Consider the following 21,193-nt stretch of genomic DNA (forward strand, 5'->3'; position numbering starts at 1 on the left):
GTGCGAGTCTAGGTGGGGTAGAGGAGCAAAGGGATCTCGGAGTACAAATACACAAATCACTAAAAGTTGCGACACAGGTTAGCAAGGCCATAAAAAAAGCAAACCAAGCACTAGGGTTTATTTCTAGAGGGATAGAATTGAAAAGTAGTGAAGTTATGCTAAACCTGTATCGAACCTTGCTTGGACCACACTTGGAGTACTGCGTACAGTTCTGGTCACCATATTATAAAAAGGATATAGAGGCACTGGAGAGGGTGCAGAGAAGATTTACAAGGATGATACCAGAAATGCGAGGGTATACATATCAGGAAAGGATGAACTGGCTGGGTCTCTTTTCTCTTGAAAACAGAAGGCTGTGGGGTGACCTAATAGAGGTCTTCAAAATTATGAAAAATGTTGATAGAGTGGATACAGAGAGAATGTTTCCACTTGTGGGGAAGAGCATAACTAGAGGCCATCAATATAAGATAGTCACCAAGAAATCCAATAGGGAATTCAGAAGAAACTTCTTTACCCAGAGAGTGGTGAGAATGTGGAACTCGCTGCCACAGGGAGTGGTTGAAGCGAATAGTATCGATGCATTTAAGGGGAGGCTAGACAAGCATATGAGGGAGAAGGGAATCGAGGGTTATGCTGATAGATTTAGATGAGGAAAGACGGGAGGAGGCTCGAGTGGAGCATAAACACCGGCATGGACTGGTTGGGCCGAATGGCCTGTTTCTGTGCCGTATTTCCGATGTAATCCTATGTCAAGTATCCCAGCTGGCTTAGCTCCAGGCACTTTAGCTCAGTGGGCAGCACTCTCACCTCTGAGTCAGAAGGTCGTGGGTTCAAGTCCCAGTCCAGAGACTTGAGCATAAAAATCTAGGCTGACACTCCAGTACTGAGAGAGTGCTGCGCTGTCAGAGGTGCCGTCTTTCGGATGAGATGTTAAACCGAGGCCCCCGTCTGCTCTTTCAGGTGGATGTAAAAGATCCCATGGCACTACATTGAAGAAGAGCAGGGGAGTTCTCCCCGGTGTCCTGGGGCCAATATTTATCCCTCAATCAACATCACTGAAATAGATTATCTGGTCATTGTCACATTGTCTGTTTGTGGGAGCTTGCTGTGCGCCAATTGGCTGCTGCGTTTCCTACATTACAACAGTGACTACACTTCAGAAGTTCTTCATTGGCTGTAAAGCGCTCTGGGACATCCTGAGGTTGTGAAAGGCGCTATATAAATGCAAGTCTTTCTTTCTCAGCAAGAGGGCGAGTGTCAGTGGTTGGAGGGAGGGGCTCAGTGTTGTCACTGGGTGGACACAGACAGATTGAAGCTAAAAGACAGAGAATGCTGAAGTTTGGAATGAGATGAGCCGTTTGCCTCGATAAGGGAGGTGGTTGCTAAGAGACCTACAGCGCTAATAACACTGCAAACTGCTCAGGCAGCAGACTTGTTGCAACATGTGAGGTCACGAGTGAGTTGGTGGACAGACAACAGAGACTTCCGCATTCCTGAGAGACAAACTGGTTCTGTAACCGGGAGAACAGGTTGAGGGAGTCACTCTACGTGGGACGGCTCGTCTCAGGTGTTAACACAGAGTCAGCTTGGGAATGGGATGATCAATGAATCATAGAATCAAAGAAATTTACAGCACAGAAGGAGGCCATTCGGCCCATCTTGTCCGTGCCGGCCGACAAAGAGCTATCCACCCTAACCCCACTTTCCAGCACTTGGTCCGTAGCCTTGTAGGTTACGGCACTTCAAGTGCATATCCAAGTGCTTTTTAATGTGATGAGGGTCTCTGCCTCTACCACCCTTTCAGGCAGTGAGTTCCAGACCCCCACCACCCTCTGGGTGAAAACATTTCTCCTCAAATCCCCTCTAAACTTCTGACCAATTACTTTAAATCTGTGCCCCCTGGTTATTGACCCTTCTGCTAAGGGAAATAGGTCCTTCCTGTCCACTCTATCTAGGCCCCACATAATTTTATACACCTGTGGTAAACCACTGTTTGTATTCCTGTTTGTCCTGTTTGTATTCCACTGTGTACATGCCTGGACATGCCTCGGCTGACTCCTCCCACAGGTCCTAGTATAAAGGTGACTGCTCCCCAGCCCTTGGTATCCTGGACCGGTCGACCACTCGAGGCAGACCTCCATTCTGTTGTTAATAAAAGCCTTTGGTTACTCTTCTAACTCTCAGTCTTTTATGAGTAATTGATAGCGCATCAACACCTCAATTAGGTCTCCCCTCAGCCTCCTCTGTTCCAAAGAAAACAACCGCAGCCTATCCAATCTTTCCTCATAGCTAAAATTCCCCAGACCAGGCAACATCCTCATAAATCTCCTCTGCACCCCCTCTAGTGCAATCACATCCTTCCTGTAATGTGGTGACCAGAACTGCACGCAGTGTTCTAGCTGTGGCCTAACTAGTGTTTTATACAGTTCAAGCATAACCTCCCTGCTCTTATATTCTATGCCTCGGCTAATAAAGGCAAGTATCCCATGTGCCTTCTTAATCTCCTTATCTACCTGTCCTGCTACCTTCAGGGATCTGTGGACATGCACTCCAAGGTCCCTCTGATCCTCTGCACTTCTCAGTGTCCTACCATTTATAGTCTATTCTCTTGCCTTGTTAGCCCTCCCCAAATGCATCACCTCACACTTCTCCAGATTGAATTCCATTTGCCACTGTTCTGCCCACCTGACCAGTCCATTGATATCTTCCTGCAGTCTGCAGCTTTCTTCTTCATTATCAACCACACGGCCAACTTTTGCATCATCTGCAAACTTCTTAATCATACTTCCTATATTCAAGTCCAAATCATTGATTTATACCACAAAAAGCAAAGGACCCAGTACTGAGCCCTGTGGAACCCCACTGGAAACAGCCTTCCAGTCACAAACACCCTTCGACCTTTACCCTTTGTTTCCTGCCTCTGAGCCAATTTTGGATCCAACTTGTCACTTTGCCTTGGATCCCACGGGCTTTTACTGTCGTGACCAGTCTGCCATGTGGGACCTTATCAAAAGCCTTGCTAAAATCCATATAGACTACATCAAATGCACTACCCTCATCGATCCTCCTCCTTACCTCCTCAAAAAATGCAATCAAGTTAACCAGACACGACCTTCCCTGAACAAATCCATGCTGTCTGTCCCTGATTAATCTAAATGAAGATTTATCCTGTTTCTTATAATTCCAATAATTTTCCCACCACTGAGGTTAGGCTGACTGGCCTGTAATTACTCCGTCTATCCCTTTCTCCCTTTTTAATCAATATTACCACGTTAGCAGTCCTCCGGCACCAACCCTGTAACCAGAGAGGATTGGAAAATGATGGTCAGAGCCTCTGCTATTTCCTCTCTTATCCCCGTAGCCCTGCAAGTTTATTTCCCTCAAGTGCCTATCCAGTCTCCCCTTGAAAACATTCAGTGTCTCCGCTTCCACCACTTCCGTCGGCAGCGAGTTCCAGGTCCTCACCACTGGCTGCGTAAAAAAGTTTTTCTTCACATCCCCCCTGTATCTCTTGCCCAAAACCTTAACTCTGTGTCCCCTAGTCCTTGTACCATCAACTAGTGGGAACAGACTCTCCCCGTCTAGCCTATCCAAACCCATCATAATCCTGTACACCTGTCAAATCACCCCTCAACCTCCTTTGCTCTAATGAAAACAAATCCAGCTTCTCCAAGCCGTCCTTGTAGCTAAGATCCCCATCCCTGGAACCATTCTGGTAAATCTCCTCTGCACCCTCTCAAGGGCCTTCACATCCTTCCTAAAGTGTGGCGACCAGAAGTGTCTGCAGCTCGAGGAACTTCGGCTCAGCGTTGATGAGCTGGAGTCCGAGCTTCGGACACTGCGATACATCAGGGAGGGAGAAAGTTACCTGGACACTTTGTTCCAGGAGGCAGTCACACCCCTTAGGTTAAATCCTTCAGATTTGGTCCGTGGTCAGGGACAGGAGGCTGTGACTACGAGTGAGGCAGGAATGGGGATTCAGAAGTTAGCATTGGAGGAGCCTCCGCCCTTGCACTTGTCCAACAGGTACGAGGTTCTTGCAGCCTGGGTGGGCGAGAGCAGGGACTGCAGGGAGGATGAGCAAACTGACCACAACACCGTGGTACAGGGGTCATTCAAGTTGGGGGAATAAAAAGGAATGTAGTAGTGGTAGGGGACAGTATAGTTAGGGGGATAGATACTGTTCTCTGTAGCCGAGAGCGTGAGTCCCGAAGGCTATGTTGCCTGCCCGGTGCCAGGGTTAAGGACATCTCTAGGCTGGAGAGGAACTTGGAGTGGGAGGGGAAGGATCCAGTTGTCGTGGTCCACACAGGTACCAAGGACATAGGTAGGACTAAGAAAGAGGTTCTACTGAGGGAGTATGAGCAGCTAGGGGCTAAATTAAAAAGCAGAACCACAAAGTCATCTCTGGATTACTACATGAGCCACGAGCAAATTGGCATAGGGTCAATAAGATCAAAGATTTGAATGCGTGGCTCACGGATTGGTGTGGGAGAAATGGGTTTCAATTCATGGGGCACTGGCACCAGTACTGGGGAAAGAGGGAGCTGTTCCGTTGGGACGGGCTTCACTTGAAGTGTGCGGGGACCAGTGTCCTGGCGAATCGAATATCTAGGGCTGTAGATAGGGCTTTAAACTAAATAGTGGGTGGGGGGGGGTTCAGGTGAGGGAAAACCTAGAAAGTTAAAGAGAAAGGACAAGGCAATAGTGCAGGGTAGCGATAGGGGTAATGATAACCAGAGTGTGACAGGAAGGGACAGAGTGTACAAGCATAAGAGTGTACCTGCAAATAAGGTCAGAGTAGGAAAAATGGTAAAAAGACAAAATTAAAGGCTCTTTATCTGAATGCACGCAGCATTCGTAACAAGATAGATGAGTTGACGGCACAAATAGAAATAAATGGTTATGATCTGATCGCCATTACAGAGACGTGGTTACAAGGTGACCAAGGCTGGGAACTGAATATTCAGGAGTATTTGACATTTCGGAAGGATAGGCAGAAAGGAAAAGGAGGTGGGGTAGCTCTGTTAATAAAGGATGAGATCAGTACAGTGGTGAGAAATGATCTTGGCTCGGAAGATCAAGATGTAGAATCAGTTTGGGTGGAGATAAGAAATAATAAGGGAAAGAAGTCACTGGTGGGAGTGGTCTATAGGCCCCCTAACAGTAGCTACACTGTGGGACAGAGTATAAATCAAGAAATAATGGGGGCTTGTAAGAAAGGCCCTGCAATAATTGTGGGTGATTTTAATCTTCAAATCAAATTGGCAAAGGTAGCCTTAAGGACGAGTTCATGGAGTGTATTCAGGACAGATTCTTGGAACAATATGTTGTGGAACCCACCAGGGAACAGGCTATTTTAGATTTGGTAATGTGTAATGAGACAGGATTAGTGAATGATTTCATAGTAAAGGATCCTCTGGGGAACCTGCTCATTACATGATAGAATTTCAAATTCAAGTTGAGGGTCAGAAACTTGGGCCTGAAACTAGTGTCTTAAACTTAAAGGATATTACAAGGGTATGAAGACAGAGTTGGCTAAAGTGGACTGGGAAAATAGCTTAAAAGTTAAGATGGTAGATAAGCAGTGGCAGACTTTTAAGGAGATATTTCATAACTCTCAGCAAAGATATATTCCAGTGAGAAAGACTCTGAGGATGATGAACTGAGGAAGTTAAGGAGGGTATCAATTTGAATGAAAAGGCATACAATGTTGTGAAGATTAGTGGTAGGCCAGAAGATTGGGAAATTTTTTAGAGACTTGCAAAGGATGACTAAAAAAATAATGGAGGGAGAATAATAGAAGGAGAAAATTGATTGATTAAACTAGCAAGAAATATAAAAACAGACAGTAAGAGCTTCTACAAGTATATAAAAAGGAAGAGAGTAGCTAAAGTAAACGTTGGTCCCTTAGAGGATGAAACTGGGGAATTAATAATGGGAAACAAAGAAATGGCAGAGACTTTGAACAAATATTTTGTATCTGTCTTCACGGGAGAAGATAATAAAAGCATCCCAATAATAGTGGAAAATCAAGGGGCAAAAGGGAGGAACTTAAAACATTCACTATCACTAGAGAAAAAGTACTGGGCAAACTAATGGGACTACAGGCTGACAAGTCCCCTGGACCTGATGGCCTGCATCCTGGGGTCTTAAAAGAAGTGGCTGCAGAGATAGTGGATACATTGGTTGTAATCTTCCAAAATTCCCTAGACCCTGGAAAGGTTCCAGCAGATTGGAAAACTGCAAATGTAACGCCCATATTCAAGAAAGGAGGGAGACAGATAACAGGAAACTATAGGCCAGTTAGCCTAACATCTGTCATTGGGAAGATGCTGGAATCCATGATTCAGGAAGTAGTAGCAGGACATTTAGAAAATCATAATACAATCAAGCAGAGTCAACATGGTTTTATGAAAGGAGAATCGTGTTTGACAAATTTACTAGAGTTCTTTGAGGATGTAACGAGCAGGTTGGATGAAGAGGAACCAGTAGATGTAGTTTAGTCCGTTCTATTTCCCTCACTTCTGCTCTCACCCCTTCCCCTCCCTCCCAGAACCACGATAGGGTTCCCCTTGTGCTCACCTTTCACCCCACCAGCCTCCACATTCAACGGATCATCCTCCGCCATTTCCGCCACCTCCAGCTTGATCCCACCACCAAACACATCTTCCCCTCACCTCCCCTTTCAGCATTCCGAAGGGACCGCTCCCTCCGCGACACCCTGGTCCACTCCTCTATCACCCCCAACACCCCTTCCCCTTCGCCCGGCACCTTCCTGTGCAAGCGCAGGAGATGCAACACCTGCCCTTTTACCTCCTCCCTTCCCACTGTTCAGGGCCCCAAACACTCCTTCCAGGTGAAACAGTGATTTACTTGTACTTCTTGCAATTTAGTAAACTGTATTCTCCACTCATTATACGGCCTCATAGAGTCATAACGGCACAGTAGGAGGCCATTCGGCCCATCGAGTCTGTGCCGGCTCTCTGTAGAGCAATCCAGTCAGTCCCACTCCCCCGCTCTATCCCCGTAGCCCTGCAAGTTTATTTCCCTCAAGTGCCTATCCAGTCTCCCCTTGAAAACATTGAGTGTCTCTGCTTCCACCACTTCCGTCGGCACCGAGTTCCAGGTCATCACCACTCGCTGCGTAAAAAAGATTTTCCTCACGTCCCCCCCTGTATCTCTTGCCCAAAACCTTAAATCTGTGTCCCCTAGTCCTTGTACCATCAACTAGTGGGCACAGCCTTTCCCCGTCTAGCCTATCCAAACCCGTCATAATCTTGTACACCTCTATCAAATCATCCCTCAACCTTCTTTGCTCTAATGAAAACAAATCCAGCTTCTCCAACCTCTCCTTGTAGCTAAGATCCCCCATCCCCGGAACCATTCTGGTAAATCTCCTCTGCACCCTCTCAAGGGCCTTCACATCCTTCCTAAAGTGTGGTGACCAGAAGTGTCTGCAATACTCCAGTTGTGGCCTAACCAGCGCTTTATAAAGGTTCAGCATAACTTCTCTACTTTTGTATTCAATACCTCTATTTATGAAGCCCAAGATCCCATATGCTTTGTTAACCACTCTCTCAATATGTCCCGCCACCTTCAGGGACCTACGCACATTAACTCCCAGGTCCCTCTGTCCCTGCACACTCTTTAAAACTGTGCCATTAAGTGTATATTGCCTCTCCCTGTTCCTTCTGCCAAAATGCATCACCTCACACTTCTCTGTATTAAATTCCATCTGCCACTTGTCTGCCCATTCTATTAGCCTTTCTATGTCCTGTTGCAGTCGACTGGTACCATCCTCACTGTTTGCCACACCCCCAAGTTTGGTGTCATCGGCATATTTCGAAATTCTACTCTGTATTCCAATATCCAGGTCATTTATATATATCAAAAAAAAAAGTGGCCCCAGCACTGACCCTTGGGGAACACCACTGTCTACAATCCTCCAGTTTGAAAAACAGCCATTTACCACAACTCGCTGTTTTCTGTCCTTAAGCCAATTCCTTATCCAAGCTGCCACTGACCCACCTATTCCATGAGCCTCAATTTTGTTACCCAGCCTTCTATGTGGTACTTTGTCAAACACCGTCCGAAAATCCATGTAGACAACATCCACTGCATTCCCTTCATCAATCCTCTCTGTTACTGCATCAAAAAATTTCAATTTGGTTAGTCTGTCACTTTAATTCTCCTCTACATTGGGGAGACCAACCGCAGATTGGGCGACCGCTTTGCAGATCACCTCCGTTCAGTCGGTAAAGGTGACCCCGAGCTTCCGGTCGCCTGTCACTAATTCTCCGCTCTGCTCCCACTCTGACCTCTCTGTCCTCGGCCTCTTACACTGTTCCAATGAAGCTCAACGTAAGCTCGAGGAGCAGCACCTCATCTTTCGATTAGGCACTTTACAGCTTTCTGGACTCAACATCGAGTTCAACAATTTCAGACCATAACCTCGGTGCCGATCTCTTTGTTTTTTTTTCTCTCTCACACATGGCAGCTGCCATTTCCATTTACACTTCATTTAGCGTCATCTTTTGTTTCTTAACTTGTCCCATTAAGGAGGCGGTGGCGTAGTGGTTATGTCACTAGACCAGTAAGCCAGAGGCTCAGTCAAATGCTCTGAGAATATGGGTTCAAATCTCACCGCGGCAGCTGGTGGAATTTAAATTCAATTCAATTTAATTCTGGAATTAAATGTTAGTCTTCGTAATGGCGACCATGATACCATTGTCGATTGTTGCAAAAACCCATCTGGTTCACTAATGTCCTTTAGGAAAGGAAATCTGCCATCCTTACCTGGTCTGGCCTACATGTGACTCCAGACCCACAGCAATGTGGTTGACTCTTAATGCCCTCTGAAATGGCCTAGCAAGCCACTCAGTTGTAAACAACCGCTACGAAAAACAATAAGAATAAAACCGGACGGACGACCTCGGCACCGGAAATGACAATGACAACGGCAAACCCAGCCCTGTCGACCCTGCAAAGTCCTTCTTACCAACATCTGGGGGCTTGTGCCAAAATTGGGAAAGATGTCCCACAAACTAGTCAAGCAACAGCCTGACATAGTCATAATTACCAAATCATACCTTACAACCAATGTCCCAGACATCACCAGAGGTGGTGGCACCGTGGTATACAGTCGGGAGGGAGTAGCCCTGGGAGTCCTCAACATTGACTCAGGACCCCATGAGGTCTCATGGCATCAAGTCAAACATGGGCAAGGAAACCTCCTGCTAATTACCACCTACCACCCACCCTCAGCTGATGAATCAGTACTCCTTCATGTTGAACACCAATTGGAAGAAGCACTGAGAGTAGCAAGGGCACAAAATGCCCTCTGGGTGGGGGACTTCAATGTCCATCACCAAGAGTGGCTCGGTAGCACCACAACTGGCCGAGTCCTAAAGGACATAGCTGCCAGACTGGGTCTGCGACAGATGGTGAGGGAGCCAACAAGAGGGAAAAACCTACTTGGTCTTGTCCTCACCAATCTCCCTGTTGCAGATGTATCTGTCCATGACAGCATTGGTGGAAGTGACCACCGCACAGTCCTTGTGGAGACGAAGTCCCATCTTTATGTTGAGGATACCCTCCACCGTGTTGTGTGGCACTACCACTGTGCTAAATGGGACAGATTTCGAACAGATCTGGCAACTCAAAACTGGGCATCCATGAGGCGCTGTGGGCCATCAGCAGCAGCAGAATTGTATTCAACCACAATCTGTAACCTCATGGCCCGGCATATCCCTCACTCTACCATTACCATCAAGCCGGGAGATCAACCTTGGTTTAACGAAGAGTGCAGGAGAGCATGCCGGGAACAGCACCAGGCATACCGAAAAATGAGGTGTCAACCTGGTGAGGCTACAACACAGGACTACTTGCATGCCAAACAACGGAAGCAACATAGACAGACAGAGCTAAGCGATCTCACAACCATCGGATCAAATCAAAGCTCTGCAGTCCTGCCACATCCAGTCGTGAGTGGTGGTGGACAATTAAACAGTTAACAGGAGGAGGAGGCTCCAAAAATATCCCCATCCTCAATGATGGTGGAGCCCAGCACGTGAGTGCAAAAGACAAGGCTGAAGCATTTGCAACTATCTTCAGCCAGAAGTGCCGAGTGGATGATCCATCTCAGCCTCCTCCTGAGGTCCCCAGCATCACAGATGCCAGTCTTCAGCCCATTCAATTCACTCCACGTGATGTCAAGAAATGGCTGAAGACACTGGATACTGCAACATTCCGGCAATAGTACTGAAGACTTGTGCTCCAGAACTAGCTGCGCCCCTAGCCAAGCTGTTCCAGTACAGCTACAACACTGGCATCTACCCAGCAATGTGGAAAATTGCCCAAGTATGTCCTGTCTACAAAAAGCAGGACAAATCCGACCCGGCCAATTACCGTCCTATCAGTCTACTCTCAATCATCAGCAAAGTGATGGAAGGTGTCATCGACAGTGCTATCAAGCGGCACTTACTCAGCAATAACCTGCTAACTGACGCCCAGTTTGGGTTCCGCCAGGGCCACCCAGCTCCTGACCTCATTACAGCCTTGGTCCAAACATGGACAAAAGAGCTGAACTCAAGAGATGAGGTGAGAGTGACTGCCCTTGACATCAAGGCAGCATTTGATCGAGTGTGGCATCAAGGAGCCCTAGCAAAACTGAAGTCAATGGGAATCCAGGGGAAAACTCTCCATTGGTTGGAATCATACCTAGCACAAAGGAAGTTGGCTGTGGTTGTTGGAGGTCATTCATCTCAATCACATGACATCACTGCAGGAGTTCCTCAGGGCAGTGTCCTAGGCTCAACCATCTTCAGCTGTTTCATCAATGACCTTCCCTCCATCATAAGGTCAGAAGTGGGGATGTTCGCTGATGATTGCACACTGTTCAGCACCATTCGAGACTCGTCAGATACTGACGCAGTCCGTGTCCATATGCAGCAAGACCTGGACAACATTCAGACTTGGGCTGACAAGTGGCAAGTAACATTCGCACCACACAAGTGCCAGGCAATGACCATCTCCAACAAGCGAGACTCTAACCATCTCCCCTTGACATTCAATGGCATTACCATTGCTGAATCCCCCACTATCAACATCCTGGGGGTTACCATTGATCAGAAACTGAACTGGATCAGCCATATAAATACTGTGGCTACAAGAGCAGGCCAGAGGCTGGGAATTCTGCGGCGAGTGTCTCGCCTCCTGACTCCCCAAAGCCTTTCCACCATCTACAAGGCACAAGTCAGGAGTGTGATGGAATACTCTCCACTTGCCTGGATGAGTGCAGCTCCAACAACACTCAAGAAGCTCGACACCATTCAGGATAAAGCAGCCCGCTTGATTGGCACTCCATCCACCTTCAACATTCACTCCCTCCACCACCGGCGCACTGTGGCTGCAGTGTGTACCATCTACAAGATGCACTGCAGCAACTCGCCAAAGCTCCTTCCACAGTACCTTCCAAACCCGCGACCTCTACCACTTCGAAGGACAGGGCAGCAGACGCATGGGAACATCACCACCTACAAGTTCCCCTCCAAGCCACACACCATCCTGACTTGGACCTGTATCACCGTTCCTTCACTGTCGCTGGGCCAAAATCCTGGAACTCCCTTCCTAACAGCATTGTGGGTGTACCTACACCATATGGACTGCAGCGATTCAAGAAGGCGGCTCACCACCATCTTCTCAAGGGCAATTAGGGATGGGCACTAAGTGCAGGCCTAGCCAGCCAGTGACGCCCACATCCCATCAATGAATTTTTTAAAAATGTGGAGGGGGTGGGTGTCCCTTTAAATGTGGAGGGGGTGGGTGTTCCTTTAAATGTGGAGAGGCGGGGCCTCGCATGCTTATTCGGGCCTCACCGCAACACGAGGCTGCCAGTGCGCCTGCGCGGGGCCTCCGAGGAGCAGACGGAAGATGGGCCCGAGGAAGAGGCGGAATCAGCGGCCGGGGTAAAGTAAAGTGTTGGGGAATCGATTTAAATCAAGGTGAGGGGGGGAATGGAGAGCAAGATTATAAAGTAAAATATGAGAAAAACCAAAACTGAGAGTCGGGCGGGCGGGACCTCCGCGGACGCCGAACGGAGCGAATTGAGCCTCGCGGGGTGGCGGAGTGAACCGGAGCAATGTGATTATGACTGACGGGAGCGCTGACCAATAGGAAGAGGACTGCGGTGGGAGAACTGAACTGGGCGGCCTGGTCCTCCAACCAATGGCGGCGCGGCTAGGGGGCGGGACCTTCCTTCCCCCGGCGCTGGTAGGCTGGGGCCCGATTGTGACGTCATCACAGGAAGAGGCCATTCAGGGATGGAGGCCAGCCCGGGCCTGTGACTGACGGGAGCTCTGACCAATAGGAAGAGGGCGGGCCCGGGTCCTCCAAGCAATGGCGGCGCGGCAAGGGGGCGGGGCCTCCTCTCCAGCTCAGGTGCGCTGGGGCCGATTGTGACGCGCTGTCCCCAGGTGAGAGCAGCTCAGTCAGCACAGAGCTGGGGCTGGAATCTGGGAGAGGGGCCGCAGGCAGCGGGCCTGGCAAAGGGGCACAAGCTTCACAATACAAGCTGCTTTCAAATGCACAATTGTTTCCTACACACAGCCTTGGTCACTCTGCAAAAAAAAACTGTTTAACAATTCATCATAACTCCCCTGCTTTAGGAGAGGGGTAGAGTGCAAAAGCTAGGAAGTTATGATGAAACTGTGTAAAAGACTGGAGTCAGCTGTGGCTCAGTGGATAGCAGAGTCAGTAGGTTGTGGGTTCAAATTCCGCTCCAGGGAGTTGAGCACATAAAGCGAGGCTGACACTCCAGTGCAGTGCTGAGGGAGCGCCGCACTGTCGGAGGGGCAGTAGTGAGGGAGCGCCGCACTTTCGGAGGGGCAGTACTGAGGGAGCGCCGCAGTGTCAGAGGTGCCATCCTACGGATGAGATGTTAAACCGAGGCCCCCGTCTGCCCCCTCAGGTGGATGTAAAAGATCCCGTGGTGCTATTTCGAAGAAGTTATCCCCGGTGTTTTGAGCCCAATATTTATCCCTCAATCAACATGACGAAAAAACATTATCTGGTCATTATCACATTGCTGTTTGTGGGAGCTTGCTCTGCGCAAATTGGCTGCCGCGTTTCCCACATTACAACAGTGACTACACTTCAAAAGTAATTAATTGGCTGTAAAGCGCTTTGGGACATCCGTTGGTCGTGAAAGGCAGTTAAGAAGGCAAATGGTATGCTGGCCTTCATTACAAGAGGATTTGAGTACAGGAGTAAAGAAGTCTTACTCCAATTATATCTTCTTCTTAGGCAGTCCCTCGGAACCGAGGATGACTTGCTTCCACATTAAAAATGAGTTCTCAGGTGTAAGGGTAAACCGGGAGAGCTTCTTCTCCCCGAGACAGACCCTCTGATATAAAGGGTCGATTGGATCCATGTTTATCTGTAATTTAAACAGAGGTCTGGTCGTCTTCCGAGCTCTTTCCCCTAGAGGAGAGGGTAGAATGGGGGTCTTTAGTGTTAAATGGTTTCACCTGGGTCCATTGCTTCCAACGCATACCCATCGGTTCCTGTAGACAATCACACGTATCACTTGTCATTAATACAGTACATGGCCCCATCCAACGGGCCCCATTCCCTTTCTTCCGATAACTTGCGTCATTACTTGTTGACCTATTCTGGGCAACTCGTCTGGTTTAAGTCTAGCATTCTGCCTTTCTAGATCTTTAATCTGTTGTTGGTTCCTTACTTCTTTATTTAGTGCCTGTACCTCCTGATTTAGTTAGCATAGAAGATAGGAGCAGGAGTAGGCCATTCGGCCCCTCGAGCCTGCTCCGCCATTCAATGAGATCATGGCTGATCATCCAAATTCAGTACCCTGTCCCTGCCTTCTCCCCATATCCCTTGATCCCTTTAGCCTCAAGAAATATATCCAACTCTTTCTTGAATATATTTAATGAATTGGCCTCCACCGCCCTCTGTGGCAGAGAATTCCACAGGTTCACCACTCTCTGGGTGAAGAAATTCCTCCTCATTTCAGTCCTAAATGGCTTACCCCTTATCCTTAGACTATGACTATGGGTTCTGGACTCCCCGGCCATCAGAAACCTCCTTCCTGCATCTAGTCTGTCCAGGCCTGACAGAATTTTATAGGTTTCGATGAGATCCCCTCTCAATCTTCTAAATTCCAGTGAGTATAAGCCCAATCGACACAATCTCTCCTCATACGTCATTCCTGCTATCCCAGGTATCAGCCTGGTGAATCTTCGCTGCACTCCTTCCATGGCAAGAACATCCTTCCTCAGGTAAGGCGACCAAAACTGCACACAATACTCAAGGTACGGTCTCACCAAGGCCCTGTAGAACTGTAGCAAGACATCCTTGTTCCTGTACTCGAACCCTCTTGCTACGAAGGCCAACATACCATTTGTCTTCTTAATCGCCTGCTGCACCTGCATGCTTACCTTCAGCGACTGGTGCACAAGAACACCCAGGTCTCTTTGCACTTCCCCTTCTCCCAATCTATTGCCATTTAAATAATAATCTGCCTTCCTGTTTTTGCCACCAAAGTGGATAACCTCACATTTATCCACATTATAGTGCATTTGCCATGTTTCTGCCCAATTACCCAACCTGTCCAAATCGTACTGGAGTTTCACGACATCCTCCTCACAGCATACCCTCCCACCCAGCTTTGTGTCGTCTGCAAATTTGGAGATATTACATCCAATTCCCTCGTCCAGATCATTAATATATATTGTGAACAGCTGGGGTCCTAGGACCGATCCTTGCGGCACCCCACTAGTCACTGCCTGGCACTCAGAAAACGACCCGTTTATTCCAATTCTTTGCTTTCTGTCTGCCAACCAGTTCTCTATCCAAGTCAATACCTTGCCCCCAATCCCATGTGCCTTAATTCTCCATCTTAATGAAGAATTCGATCATATTATGATCGCTCCAACCCAAGGGGCCTCGTACAACAATATTTCTCATTACATAATACCCAGTCTAAGATGGCCTGATCTCTAGTTGGTTCCTCGACATATTGGTCCAGGAAACCATCCCGTAAACACTCCAGGAATTCCTCCTCCATAGTATTGTTACTAATTTGGTTGGCCCAATCTATATGTAGATTAAAGTCACCCATGATGACTGCTGTGCCCTTATTGCACGCTTCTTTAATTTCCCTTTTAATGCCATCCCCAACCTCCGCCTTATTGTTTGGAGGTCGATATACCACTCCCACTAACGTTTTTTTCCCCATAGTATTTCTCAATTCTACCCATACAGATTCCACATCATCAAAGCTAATATCCTTCATTACAATTGTGTTAATCCCTTCTTTAACCAGTAATGCTACCCCACCTCCCTTTCCTTTTTGCCTGTCTTTCCTGAATATCGAATACCCCTGGATGTTGAGTTCCCAGTCTTGGCCATCCTTGAGCCACATTTCCATAATCCAAACCAAATCATATTCCTTTACCTCTATTTGCGCAGCCAATTCATGCATCTTATTACAAATGTTCCTCGCATTAAGACACAAAGCCTTCAGGCTTGTTTTTTTAATGCTCTTAGACCTATTAGAATTATTATTTACTGTGGCCATGTTTGACTTCAACCGTTGATTTATCTGACTGCCACTTTTGTTTTTCTCCTTCCTATCTTTTGCTTTTATCCTTGTTTCCCTTTCCTCTGTCTCCCTGCTCAGGTTCCCAACCCCCTGCCATTTTAGTTTAAACCCTCCCCCACAGCACCAGCAAACACTCCCTCTAGGACATCGGTTCCAGCCCTGCCCAGGTGCAAACCATCCGGTTTGAACTGGTCCCACCTCCCCCAGAACCGGTTCCAATCTCCCAGGAACTTGAATCCCTCCCCCTGGCACCATTCCTCTAGCCACGTATTCATCTGAAGTATCCTTCTATTTCTACTCTGACTAGCACGTGGCACTGGTAGCAATCCTGAGATTACTACTTTTGAGGTCCTGTTTTTAAATTTATCTCCTAACTCCCTATATTTCGCTTTTAGGACCTCATCCCGCTTTTTACCTATATCGTTGGTGCCTATATGCACCACGACAACTGGCTGTTCACCTTCCCCTTCCAAGATGTTCTGCAGCCGCTCGGAGACATCCTTGACCCTTGCACCAGGGAGGCAACACACCACCCTGGAGTCTCGTTTGTGGCCGCAGAAACGCCTATCGATTCCCCTTACAATTGAATCCCCTATTACTATAGCTCTACCCTTTTTCCTCCCGTGCTGTGCAGCAGAGCCACCCCTGGTGCCAGGAAGTTGGCTGCTGCTGCCTTCCTCTGATAAGCCATCCCCCCCAACAGTACTCAATGTGGTGTATCTGTTTGAGAGGGGGATGTCCACAGGGAACCCCTGCACTACCTGCCTGTGCCTAGTACTCTGTCTGTTGGTCACCCAGTCCCTTTCTGCCTGTCCAACCTTTACTTGCGGTGTGACCAACTGATCAAACATGCTAGTCACGACGTCCTCAGCATTGCGAATGGTCCAGTGTGCATCCAATCGCCACTCCAGCGCCGCAATGCGGTCTGCCAGTAGCTGCAGCTGGATACACTTCCTGCACACATGGTTGTCAGGGACACAGGAAGTGTCCCTGAGTTCCCACATATCGCAGGAGGAGCATACCACGGCACCGGGCTGTCCTGCCATGACTTACCCTTTAGTTAATTGCAATTAAATTAAATCAAATCAATCCCACCAATTACACTGCAGTTAAATGGGATATTTAAGGGCCCTGGTTTTACAAACAGTCCCCGCTACACCACAGAGAGCTTAGAAACTATAAACCACAGAGTTAAAGTTTAAAAAGAGAGAAATACTCACCAACCAATCACTTACCTGCTTTCTGGTGACGTCACACTTCGATTACTTTTTACTTCTCTCCCTCTCTGTGAGATTGGAGATTAGTAAACCTACCTGGTCTCTGGGACCTTTTATAGCCCCGCTGCTGCTGCTGAGATTCCCGCCGACGCTCTGAGGCCTTACCTGGTCTCTTGGGGCCTTTTATAGCCCCGCTGCTGCCGCTGAGATTCCCGCCGACGCTGTGAGACCTACCTGGTCTCTTGGGGCCTTTTATAGCCCCGCTGCTGCCGCTGAGATTCCCGCCGACGCTGTGAGACCTACCTGGTCTCTGGGGCCTTTTATAGCCCCGCTGCCGCCGCTGAAATTCCCGCCGACGCTGTGAGACCTACTTGGTCTCTGGAGCCTTTTATAGCCCCGCTGCCGCTGCTGAGAATCCCACTGACGCTGTGAGGCCTACCTGGTCTCTGGAGCCTTTTATAGCCCCGCTGCTGCCGCTGAAATTCCCGCCGATGCTGTGAGGCCTACCTGGTCTCTTGGAGCCTTTTATAGCCCCGCTGTCGCCGCTGAGATTCCCGCCGACGCTCTGAGGCCTACCTGGTCTCTGGAGTCTTTTATAGCCCCGCTGCCGCCGCTGAGATTCCCGCCGACGCTCTGAGGCCTACCTGGTCTCTGGAGCCTTTTATAGCCCCGCTGCTGCTGCTGAAATTCCTGCGTACTCCTGCTCCTATCTTCTATGTTTCTATGTGCCTTCAGTTGCCTGGGCCCTAAGCTCTGGAATTCCTTCCCTAAACCTCGCCATCTCTCTACCTCTCTCTCCTCCTTTAAGATGCTCCTTAAAACCTACCTCTTTGACCTTTTCTAACGCTCCTGTGAAGAGCCTTGGGACATTTCGCTGCATTAAAGGTGCTTTATAAATACAAGTGGTTGTTGTTTCCTGAAACTAATAACAAATTCCCCAGAGGGAAAAAAACTTGTACTTTTGCTCCCAAATATGAAAATGTTTGTGCCACAGAAGCACGAGGTTTATCTGCTTTTATTCATGTATTTAAAAAGTCTGTATTGCAATCTGAGCCCATGGGTTGTGAGCCAAAGAGCCTTGTGTCCACTGAGGGGAATAAAGGCCCACAGCCTCCCCTGGCCCCAGGCCCTGAACAAGGGACTGGAGAAACTCGCTGCCCTGCGGATCAGACAATCAGCCGGCGCAAGTCCCGCCCCTCAGGCTCCCCGATTGGTTGGAGGACCCGCCGCCGGCTCGCTCCTCCAGCCCCGCCCTGCTCGCTCCCTATTGGTCGGAAGCTCCCGTCACTCAGGCCCTGGGCCCGGGTCACGTGTCTCACCGACTTTACAAAGAAAGCCCCGCGCGGTCGCCGGGCGGAGCTGCTGGTCGGCGGGAGCGGGAGATGAATAAACTGCGGGTAGGCCACGCCGCAGGGTTTATAAAGTTGGAGAATGGCCTCAGGCCTGAATGAGATCCCGCGGCCCGGTCTATGTTCCACCAGACGGCAGCTGTGAGGCTTTTTCTCGGTGACAGGCCCGGGTTAGGCGCCGCCATCTTGGTGGAGGAAAGAGAGACCATTTCCACCTGCAGCATAGCGCATGCGCGGCCATTTTGGTGGAGGAAAGACAGGCCAGTTCCACCAGCACGGCGCATGCCTGGCCATCTTGGTACAGGAACAAAGAGTGAGCGGGGCTTCAGGGTCCCCATGACCAGGAGAGACATTCATTGACTCATTGATTTTATTCTCACTCTGCACACAGCGGGTGTAGAACTGAACCCAACCAGAGCAGAGGGAGGGGGAAAACTGGGAGTGGAGGAAAGAAAAGTTGGAGATGGTGCGATGGGTTTGGATTTCAGCACAGGGAGGAGGGAGAGTGTGTGGAATGGGGAATTACAGCTTTGAGGGAACAAGAGAGGAAACATAGAAGATAGGAGCAGGAGTAGGCCATTCGGCCCCTCGAGCCTGCTCCGCCATTTAATGAGAATGTTTTACTAGAATTGTCTGTTCTGGATTTCTATCCTGTACTTACAGTGATGACTTTGTAAACTCCTTTAATAGGGTGTTGGAAGGGCAGGATTTGCAGATGGGAAACTCAAACCAAACATCACCTCAACATCTGACAGAGTCACTCCATTCATCAGGACCTGAATATCATCAGCCTTTGAATGTGGAAGGAGAAATGTTTGTCTGTTCTGTCTGTGGGAAAAGATTTCAAACATCAGTGTGACTGGAAAAGCACCGAGACACATACACCCGAGTGAGAGTGTTCCAGTGCACTGACTGTGGAAAGAGCTTTAACCAGTTACACAGCCTCAAAAAACATCACACCATTCACAGCGGGGAGAAACCGTACACGTGTTCTGTGTGTGGGCGAGGCTTCAACTGATTGTCCAACCTGGAGAGACACAAGGACACCCGCACCATGGAGAAACATGAGGACTGTAAATGTGGGGACTGTGGGAAAGGATTCAATTACCCGTCAGATCTGGAAAAACATCGACGCAGTCACACCAAGGAGAGGCCGTTCACCTGCTCCGTGTGTCAGGGGGGATTCACTCAGAGATGCAACCTTCTCAGACACCAGCGAGTTCACACTGGCGAGAGGTCGTTCACCTGCTCCGTGTGTCAGGGGGGATTCACTCAGTCATCCGACCTTCTGACACACCAGCGAGTTCACACTGGCGAGAGATCGTTCACCTGCTCCGTGTGTGGGAAGGGATTCACTCAGTCATCCAACCTTCTGAAACACCAGCGAGTTCACACTGGGGAGAAGCCGTTCACCTGCTCCATGTGTGGGAAGGCATTCACTCATTCATCCAACATGTTGAAACACCACGAGTTCACAAGTGACTGCAGGGGTTGGATTCTGCTGTTATTGCTGCTGTTAATCACATCCGGGACTGAACCATGTTCATTCTGACAGTTGGGGATTGTTTCTGCTGATGTTAATAACCATATAACTGTCTGGAGTTTAATATTCTGGATGTATAGCTGATTGACTTGTTGGGGCTGCAGTGTCCCTTTAAGAACCACAGTCTGTGATCATTCCCCTTAATTCAGGGACTCTCATCAGAAATTTGTTTGTAATAAATTTATTAACTTTTACTTCAATCCTAAATTGATCTTTGGTACAAAATCTACAATTCACTGTCTGGAAGATTCCGCTGATTAACATCTCCAGGTAGAAAGTGCTGATTAATCCTTGCTGACAATTCTTACTGACTTGTACATTACACACAGTGGCACCTCCATTATCCACCAGAAAGAAGGGGAATGGGAATTGGTGGCGAATCCCCAAACGTTGCCCCTCCCGCCTGGCACAGCAATCCCCTCAAGTCCAATCCAAATAACGGGCTGAGTTTAATCTTTCTGGGTCTGTGGGGTTGGTTTATATCAGACAGGAGGAGATTGGTGTCAGTGACTGTGGGGGGTTTATATCAGACAGGAGGAGATTGGTGTCAGTGACTGTGGGATTGGTTTATATCAGACAGGAGGAGATTGGTGTCAGTGACTGTGGGGCTGGTTTATATCAGACAGGAGGAGATTGGTGTTAGTGACTGTGGGGTTGGTTTATATCAAACAGGAGGAGATTGGTGTCAGTGACGGGCTGGTTTATATCAGACAGGAGATTGGTGTCAGTGACTGGGGCTGGTTTATATCAGACAGGAGGAGATTGGTGTCAGTGACTGGGGCTGGTTTATATCAGACAGGAGGAGATTGGTGTCGGTGACTGGGGCTGGTTTATATCAGACAGGAGGAGATTGGTGTCAGTGACTGGGGCTGGTTTATATCAGACAGGAGGAGATTGGTGTCAGTGACTGTGGGGCTGGTTTATATCAGACAGGAGGAGATTGGTGTCAGTGACTGTGGGGCTGGTTTATATCAGACAGGAGGAGATTGGTGTCAGTGACTGGGGTTGGTTTATTTCAGACAGGAGGAGATTGGTGTCAGTGACTGTGGGGCTGGTTTATATCAGACAGGAGGAGATTGGTGTCAGTGACTGTGGGGGGGGTTTATATCAGACAGGAGGAAATTGGTGTCACTGACTGTAGGGGGGTTTATATCAGACAGGAGGAGATTGGTGTCAGTGACTGGGGTTGGTTTATATCAGACAGGAGGAGATTGGTGTCAGTGACTGTGGGGCTGGTTTATATCAGACAGGAGGAGATTGGTGTCAGTGACTGTGGGATTGGTTTATATCAGACAGGAGGAGATTGGTGTCAGTGACTGGGATTGGTTTATATCAGACAGGAGGAGATTGGTGTCAGTGACTGTGGGGGGTTTATATCAGACAGGAGGAGATTGGTGTCAGTGACTGGGGGGGGTTTATATCAGACAGGAGGAGATTGGTGTCAGTGACTGTGGGGTTG

The 21,193-nt window shown here is 48.6% G+C and overlaps 1 protein-coding gene across 2 annotated transcripts in view; it reads left to right on the forward strand.

Annotated features, from left to right (window-relative positions):
• LOC147084048 (uncharacterized) overlaps positions 1-19,928 on the forward strand; it is a 78,545-nt gene extending 58,617 nt beyond the window's left edge. The window contains exons 1-2 of one of the 2 annotated variants that reach the window (XM_085979928.1): positions 11,886-12,005; positions 18,882-19,928. In XM_085979928.1, the coding sequence (XP_085836054.1) occupies positions 19,246-19,743 (498 nt within the window). In that variant the 5' untranslated portion in view covers positions 11,886-12,005; positions 18,882-19,245 and the 3' untranslated portion in view covers positions 19,744-19,928. Of the gene's footprint in view, positions 1-11,885; positions 12,006-18,881 lie in introns of those variants that run through there. The other variant, XM_085979929.1, reaches the window with a different exon arrangement.
• The last annotated feature ends 1,265 nt before the right edge of the window (positions 19,929-21,193 follow it).

Source organism: Somniosus microcephalus, unplaced genomic scaffold, assembly GCF_052327205.1.
Source record: "Somniosus microcephalus isolate GS21.2 unplaced genomic scaffold, FLI_Smic_1.0 scaffold4, whole genome shotgun sequence".
Taxonomy (NCBI): domain Eukaryota; kingdom Metazoa; phylum Chordata; class Chondrichthyes; order Squaliformes; family Somniosidae; genus Somniosus; species Somniosus microcephalus.